Source organism: Medicago sativa, chromosome 6 (genome assembly GCF_051527215.1).
Source record: "Medicago sativa cultivar Bolivia chromosome 6, Bolivia_mono, whole genome shotgun sequence".
Classification (NCBI taxonomy): domain Eukaryota; kingdom Viridiplantae; phylum Streptophyta; class Magnoliopsida; order Fabales; family Fabaceae; genus Medicago; species Medicago sativa.
Genome location: NC_140754.1, coordinates 73,307,283 through 73,316,328, shown reverse-complemented (window position 1 = coordinate 73,316,328; position 9,046 = coordinate 73,307,283). Strand labels below are relative to the sequence as shown.

At 31.9% G+C, this 9,046-nt stretch overlaps 1 protein-coding gene and 1 long non-coding RNA gene across 2 annotated transcripts; both read right to left on the bottom strand.

The window, feature by feature from the left end:
• LOC146916750 (uncharacterized) lies at nt 1-2,602 on the bottom strand. Its single transcript, XR_015015262.1, has 3 exons — nt 2,461-2,602; nt 1,030-1,082; nt 1-817 (listed from the first exon to the last, which is right to left on the bottom strand). It is a non-coding gene; the product is annotated as an uncharacterized LOC146916750 (long non-coding RNA).
• Nucleotides 2,603-7,385: 4,783 nt separating this feature from the next.
• On the bottom strand, nt 7,386-8,828 carry LOC146916749 (F-box/kelch-repeat protein At3g23880-like). Its single transcript, XM_085717087.1, has one exon. It carries the CDS (start codon nt 8,770-8,772, stop codon nt 7,654-7,656), a length of 1,119 nt encoding a protein of 372 aa, XP_085573213.1. The 5' UTR covers nt 8,773-8,828; the 3' UTR covers nt 7,386-7,653.
• Between the last annotated feature and the right edge of the window lie 218 nt (nt 8,829-9,046).

Below are 9,046 nucleotides of genomic sequence, written 5' to 3'. Positions count from 1 at the left end.
ATAATTGTTGAAGAATAGAAAGCAATACAAAACCTTAGCTAGATAGCTACCTCACGTAGTCAAGTGCAAGGTTATGCAATTCTTGGTTAGAATCTTGAACCCTTTCAACATACAAAGTAGTTGTTGCTTCAAAGCTATATCCTCATCTGACTGGATGCATGCATAACAGATTAATCAAATCAAATCAAAAAGCTTAATAATAATAATAATAATAATAATAATAATGTATTGTTGCTCTTCGGAGACAGAGTTCTACTTCTTAAACTGTTGTAATGTTTCACGCCATGATTCAACAAGTTTATTGTCATTTATTCATTAAGTGTTCCAACATAGTTGTCCTACAATTGAATCCTCCAATTGTATTTAAGTTTTATATATCCTATACTTCAAAAGTTATCAAGGTTAGTAGTTGCAAACACAAAACTCTAATATTAGTCATGTCATTTAAGTTAACTACCAGTACCACATGATTATAATTATAAGCCAACAATCACAGAATGTTAAGTATTAAATAATGATATTATTGAAGAGAAGAGGTCAAGTGATGAACACTTTCAAGCACCCAAAACAACAATACTTATACTACCATATAAGAAAAACTGAGTTATTGTCATATCAAATAATGACTCACTTTTTCTTCATAATGTCCAAGGTTATCCTTGATTGATCCACCTCTTATGCAAGTCTGAGCAAAATGCAGCCACCACCAACTACAATAGCTTCCTTAGAAATCTGAATATCAACAGTAAGCTAAACCACAAAGATTCGAGAGTAACACCATAGTAGAACCTGGTAATTGTCTTTCAACACCGCAAACCTACGATCAAAACCAATAGCATCACAAGAGCAACCAAATCATAAGTTAACTATGGACCAAAAGAAAAACATTGGGAACCCAAGTGTGAAGGTTACTGGAAGATGCTAGGCCCAAAGCGAAAGAACCGATAAATAAATTATTAACCGAAAACATAAAAAACCCAAGAAATTTAGTTCAAACTACACCAAATCTAGTTCACAATCTTCACTAACCTTATTGGTTTAGAGTAATCTTGTCTTTAAAAGAATGGGTTCTTTCAGAATATCTGTAAACACAAACACCAAGTAAGCATAACAAAAAAATAATACAATTCAGAACAACTAGCTAGCTAGTTCATTCATGGTGACATTTCACTAGCTGCAACTAAATTGAAATTGAAAGAAATAAGATTGAAGTTTCAAAATAGTGGACCAAAACAGATAAAACACTAGAAGTTAAACAATCTATGAAACAAGTGTTGTTGATTGCAGCATGCATTAAATATTGATTTGTTCAAAATTTGCTATGCTATAGCACTGTATCAACCTCTCCTCTATAACCTCTATATGACAACACTTTGTACCAAATCACATATCTTGGATCAAATATTTGTTTCTTCAGATTCTTCTATTTACAAAACATCTTCATAAATCACTTAAAGCCACTATTTTTAACTTATGAATTTTCGCTATTTGACCTAACATCACTACCATATAATATAATCACCCATATGCATAAAAATATCCTAAATATCTCTCTCAATGACGGAGTTGACAGATAAACAATATACAATTATTCACCAATCGCATAGCAGCAACCACTTTCAAATAAAGGTTTCCGTTGATAGCAATTACAAATCTTCAGAGGCTTAGCCTTATATAAATGTAAGTGAGGGAAGAATCAGGTTCTGTTTTAGAACATTAGTAGGGAAGCATCCCCTGTTTCATATATCTAGCATGGTACAAAGAAAAATGAGGAAATATATTTGATACAATAACTCCATGGAATTAATAACAGGTTAACGTCATGTCATTAAAATATATTTTATACGATCCTAAAACCTGAAAAGACTAAATCTTACCTTCACAATACAACTAGATGAGTTAGCATTGAGATCAAATTTAACATTACTAAACAAAATTCAGCAAAAAGTTTGGTCAAATCGATTGTAAAAGCCTAACTCATAAGTATATCGTTGACAAGGATACCCATTGCAAAAAGAGCTGCACAATTATATCCAAACATGGTAACCAAAATAAATGCATCGCTACATAGGAGCTGCAAAATTATAAACCTTTGACAAATCACTGAAAAGTGAAAACAAATCTGAACCATTGACAATAAGTTCTCCATACTAATATAACTTCACTTATAATGACATTAAATTCTTAGTGGGTGATATTAATCTAACTATTGTCAGATATTAGATTTTACTATTACTTGTAACTGATAATCGTTACCAATCACTAACACCATAAAGAACAACAAAAGAAACATAATTTCCAGCAATACACAAAGCCATTGTCCATCAATTCAAATTAGGTTTGGTTTTTGCTATTACCCATAGACTCAAATTAAGCTTAATTTCATTTCATGGCAGATCAAGCAAATTTGACATGAATTAGATTCAAATGAACAAAGGTTATAATAAAACAAGTCTTTACCTTGAGAAAGTGAATTACTGGCGGCAGCGTAACATGACGGAAAACCAATTGCACAGAACTGAGAAACTAACAAAATCAATAAATAAATTGGTTTGAACTTGAAAGTGAGAATGAGGAATAAATTGGTTTTAGGGTTTTGAAGTTGTGAGAGGGAGACTGAAAGTACGAAAGCGGGAGTGAAATAATTCAGACAAAAAGTTTGAAGTGAAAGCGCGCATGAAAATAAGAAAAGCTAAAAAACCTGCGATTGTTGGGCCTACCAGTTGCATTAACTGTCGCATATGTCTATTTTGCGACAGTTCAAAGATAGGGGTCGCAGAGTAAGTGTCGCAAAATACATTTATTCTTGTAGTATAGAGAGAGGAGTGAGTAGAGGAATGAGGGAAAATAATGGTTTTGGCCTATATATAGCCCTTAGGTGAAATTACTTAATTTCCCTTTTTAACTAAACTTTCTCAAGATCATTTGAATTGATAAAGATACTGATAGAGTTGTAAGCGCGATATTAGAATAATGACACCACAATTTTGTGAAACTCATTTGCCAATTCAAACATGCACTCAAATGCCTTCAATATGAACCAATTTGTTATATAATCTTTTTTTTATATCAAAAGTTAGACAAAAAAAGAAAGCTGTTAGTTATTAATTTCTTTGCAATAATATTGACCATAACTCAAAATTGGAGGAAGTTGGTTCCTTTATTATCAATTTTCAGGTGGAAAATACAAATCTAAAATTCATGCCTGAGATACAATAGTCGTAGAAACTTGAAACACACTCTTTAATCTATATTTGACGAAATTTTTATGTATTTATTTTAATCTTCTTGGTTATCTTTTTAACAATTGAGTTACAATCCTAAAAAGAAGTATGAGGTGGACATGTTCAATTTTTCATTTTCTTCATTGATTTCATCAGGTTTGTTTTATTCAATAGGAATTTAACTTCATGCAACATAGATAATGTAACACACTAACTCTTCAAGCACAATAAACTCTTAATATTGAAGTTTTTTAAAATTTAATTGCTCAAAATGATGTGGAGTCTTTAAAATCTAATTGCAGGTCGTATTGTATAATTATATCTTACCCTCTCTAGCTTTTCCTTAATCATTAGTTTGAATAATTTTAAGTTTAATTAATTCTGTATTTTGTTTATGAAAAATTAATTATAACGACTCAATATTGCTTTTTCTATTCAGGTGTGGTTGTGCCTTCTGCTACAGGTGTGGTAGGAATTGGAGTCTGGTACATATTTGCGTTCAAAGTCGTTCACCGTATGTACCTATATGAAACTCTTTGCATATTTAATTCAAAATAAGGCATATAAAAATGAATGTAATCCTAATACCATATATTCACTCTAACAAAAATCCCTTCTTCTTAATTTTGGTGATTAACTCAAATGAACTCAAACTTTCCATCAGTTATAGATACTATATGTTTCCTTGTTCCCTCCAATGTGAGACTTCTTTAATTTCCAACACTCCCCCTAAAGTTCAAACATGACTCTCTTCCTTATTTTATTTTTATCCTTTCTATTTATATTTTACTTCGTGGCTGTTGAGTCTCAAGACCAAGTTCATTAGTTTTTTTAATTCAATGGACCTAACTCGGATATCAGTTGCATTATGGCACATACCCAATTGGAGTGTAGAAATATAGTGGGTTAGTTTGTGTTTATAGTGTGGAGGTTTGTACCAATTGACATAAAATTCTCCATCAAATGTGGTACTTCTTAAATTCCTCAACATTTATTTAGGGATTATTTACTAGATTTCTGTATTTATATCTTTCTAGTAATGTCTACCAGGTGTAGCATTTAACAGAATAATTTGAGGTAAGTGTTAGTTTAGAATGTTGTTGGACAATGTTGAAGACTTTACTTGATAGTTGGAAGATAATTTTAGTATGTAGTGTGAGGACTTGGAGCAACAATATATTATATTGCTCTAAAATTGGATGCTTACAAATGAGCCATGCTTGCCTATTTTAGATGTGGAAGAAATATTCAAGATACTTGATTCTATAGTTCCTTCGTCACAATAGCTTAAATCTTGCTCTTGGAAATGCCTTCATGAATATGTGTGCAATTTGATCTTATGTAGTGCAATACTCGAGCTCGATCTTAGTTTTCTTTGGTGCTATATAGCGTGACTTGTACTTACAACATGTCGTTTGTTTCTTCTCTTTTCATCTCCTAGAAGAACTCCAAGAGTTGACAACTTAGCTACTCGAGAAAAAGGTTTGAAAGTAATCCAATCCCTCAGTTTGATTGAAACCTTGTGTCACAAGCCTTGCTTTGAATCTTTCAATAGTTCCATCAGCATGCCTTTTGATATTGTAAACCTTTTCGCTTCCAATAGAGAGAGCATTACGTGGAAAATCAACAAACTCCTATGTATTGTTATCATTCAAAGCTCTTATTTCATTTTCCATTGCTGCTACCCATCTGGAATCTATGCTGCATAAGTTTGATGTTGAGAAGATAGTTGAGAGTATGCAACATAGTTAGCTATGGGATATGTAAAAGAGGAACAAGTCTTGTAAATGAGCAGGAGGATTGCTAACTCTTTGTGACCTTCTGATAGGCTCGATATGTATAATTTCATGATCAGGTTCAATTGCTGCATCAGGTTGCTCAGCTTCAGAAACAATATATGTGTCAACTTCTATGTTTGGTTCAGCCTCATCATTCACTTCATTATTTTGATTTGAATTAGAGAAAGAATGCACTCTATTCTCTATATAGATGTGAGTATTAGGAATAGGATTCATAGTGGAAGAATGAAATGGAAATTCCAAATCAAAGAATTTCACGTTTCTAGAAATGAGTATATCAGAAGAATTAACATAAACTAAAATAAACCCTTTCATTCTTGTCTTGTACCTCAAGAAAGCACATTTCTTTGCTCTAGGGTCAAACTTCTGTCTTTTGTTTGGTAAAGTAGAAGCATAGCTCAGACAGCCAAAGACTTTGAGTTGACTAAGATCAGGTGCTTGCCCACATAATACCACATAAGAAGACTTATTGTTCAAAATTTTGGTCGGTATTCTATTTAGTAACAACATTGGATGTAAAATAGCATAAGACCAAACTTTCTTTGGTAATTTAGATTGAAACATTAAAGCCCTTCTAATGTTAAAAAATATGTTGATGTCTCCTTTCTACTCTACCATTTTGTTGTGGTGTATAAACACAACTCTTTTGGATGAAAATTTGGTGATGGGTTGAGCCAAAAGAGAGGGAAGGAGGAAGTCTGCATTGGTTTCTTGGTGAAAAGGAGAGGAAAAAATGAGTGAAATGAATGAGTAAAGACATATATATTGTTGGACATGTTACCATTTTGCCTTTTCTCTTAATAGACTCTACTCGGTTTCAATTTATCGATACAACCGTCTGATAAGATTAATAAGCGGAATATTACAATCCATTTATTCATATCACACATACATATATATGTGGCTGAAGATCCGTATGGGTATATTCAGTAAACTAAAATCAACAAAGTGTAATTTTGACAGTTCCATGATTTTATTAATTACTTAATGTTCCTAGACATAGCTTAGTTAAAGAATTATGTATCTATATATAATTCTAGTTCCTCACACTGATCCATCCTAATTCTAATTTCAACAACAATTTTCAGAAATTATCATTCATGAAAATCATTGGATTTCTCATTTAGGATAATTAAAGGGAATACAAACAACCTCTGTACTTATCATCTAATGTTATCCCAATTCATGAGTTAAGCTCATTTTAAAATGAGAATTTTCATTAAACTTAATTTCTCATATTAATTATAGTACCCATTAATCTAACATAAAGATTTCAAATCTAACTAGTTAAATTCAAGCATAGGAGAGGAAATCCACCTCGAGAGTAGTTTCCATTTGATGCAACAAGTTCCAAAAGCCCTATTTCTCTTCAAATAAATTTCTTTATCCTTCACGATTCCTTTAATCTCCCTTGCTATTATACAACTCTATTTGTTACAACCCAAGAAAACATTTGAGTACTGCAACTTCACATGCAACAGTCCATTACACCATTATGGTTAAACAGATGCATGAGCATCAATGGAGGAAGCGAAAATTTGAGAAGTTGAGCATAGGAATGAAAGGGAAAAATAATTATGTCTTACCCGTTAACCCAATTGAAGAAGTTGATCAATTCCACACACACATGAGGTTTGATTTGGGGAAGGATTTTAATGAAAGGTTATGTTCATGGAGAGGGAGGGGTTCAGCGACTAACAGAGAGAAGAAAAGATGAGGAAAATGTTTTTCTTTTCTTCCTTTTCCTTTACAATTGCATGTTTATAATTCCTTTGACAATTTTACAACTTTATTCCTCTTCACTCAAATATTTACTAGCTTGCCATAGATAAGTAATTGGCCATGCCTTTCATAAAGAGTATTTGACTAATTTACCCATCTTCATAAATCCAAACTAACATTAACTTCTTAGTTTTTTTTTTTTTGGTTACCATTAACTTCTTAGTTTGAAAGAAGATAATTCAAACTAATTCCATTTCTTCAAATTATTAGAACTGGGTTGTTACATATGCATTTTGACTTTGTTCATGTAGATAATTACTTTTATCCATCACTGATTCAATTTTATTCTGAATCAAGTGTTAAGACTTTAACTTTGTTAACTACTTGAAAAATATTTTTGTGTTTAAAACAGAGAAATGGGCAAATGGCAAGGGCCATAGTGTTATTAGCTTCCACTAAAATTAGTGAAAAAAAAACCTTTTATTTTCTTCAAACATATGTGGCTATGAAAAAAAATTCTAATGAAGTGCTTTGAACCAAAGTTGTGTATTTGTGATTTTGATCTTTAGTAACATGCATAAACTCATAAAATAAATTACAATATAAAACAATTGTAGGCAGCAACCAGTACCACAACATATGAACTAAATCAAATTAGACATGTATAAATAACATTGAATCACACATACAATTAAAGTTAACAACGTTTTAAACAAACATACTACAGATAGTAGATCAATTAACATTTCATGACATAATACATCAACTCATAATACAGTCATCTAATAGTACATAATACAATTTAATTATAAATATAATTAAAATGGGAAAGATAATATTCCATAACCTCATTTTTTTTTTTTGAAGAGATATTCCATAACCTCATTGTTTTTATTTGTTTCATCTTCTTAATCGTGGTTGTTGTCACCCGGGAGTGAAAGCAAAGACTCTGTATACACAGCCACTCGAGATCTACAATCCTCACTACAATAGGAGGAATGTTCTAAAAATTGTCCATTTTCATCATACTTTACCAATCCAGCTCTACCATCAGTTCCAATAATACCACCACTTTTTGTACAACATATTGGAGAGAAATAATGTGTGGGGATGACACCAATAGAAAAAACAAGAGTCTTAGTCCAAGACGAATGCACTTTGTATTCTTTCATCACCCATATTTCAACTATATCATTCTCCATAGTCCATACACTCAGAAATTCACCTAATACCCACAAATCACATGGTGTAGGTACATATTCAACATCATCCGGCAAAGACATGCCTAAAAGTTTTCTTTCTATCAAATCAAAGGCAACGATAACATTCATCGATAAATCACGACGAAAAACCAACCAATGAATAACCCCATTAAAAAGCGACCCTACCATAGAATAATCAGAGGAGTTCGTGTAAGGGAAGTGAGTACCCTCAATTTCTTCCCACCTATTATCTCTCAACGAAAAAAACTCTAAACTTGATGAAAAATTATGGATGTTTGTGTTAAATGACGTTACAACCACCAAATAATCATTTGTTGATGGGTCATACCCAAAACCATATAGATAACATAATTTAAGACCTAAATAAGAACCATTAGGAGACAAAGGTATTTGTTTGTGAACTCTAGTGGATGGATTCCATAGGTAGAATTTTGAAGCATGGTGCAAAAATATAAACCCTCTACATGAACATTTAGTTTCAATAAAAAAACAATTTTGGGGAGGGCGACGAGGATCAGGACGTGGACGCATAAAATTAATGTTTAGTGATGTAGAAGTATAATAATCACTAAGTGATGCTTCAAAATAGATCAACCGAGTTTCAAGGTCTGGATTTGATATGAACAAAATTCTAGGACTATGTGCGGCAGTAATTTCAAAATGTGAAATTGCAAAGTGTGTTTGAGAGATAAGAGAAAACCATAACTTACAAACACACTTGAAACGTAAAAGAGACATGACCGGTAACCTCAACAGAATTAGGATGATCAAGTCATAAGACATATAATGTGGATTCTTCTCCATGAGACTTGCTGATGTTGTTTGTCTGTCACAATTTCGGTCCAATTTGATCTCAGATCTATATTTTGTTGCTTACGTTAAGAATAATGAATTTGAATTATGATCGTGTTTTTAAATATAATATTTTTGTTAACAAAGCCAACAATTAATGTGCACATTGAAACGGTGCGACCAATAAGGAATTCATGAACCTTTCTTAGAGAAAAGGGAAGAAATAAATGAGAGCAATCAAATTAAATATTCAACATTTTGTTAAAAAATCAAATATTCAACATCC

What these genes read in the sequence shown, in the direction of transcription:
- LOC146916749 (XM_085717087.1), bottom strand. Translation starts at nt 8,772, where the DNA reads ATGGAGAAGAATCCACATTATATGTCTTATGACTTGATCATCCTAATT.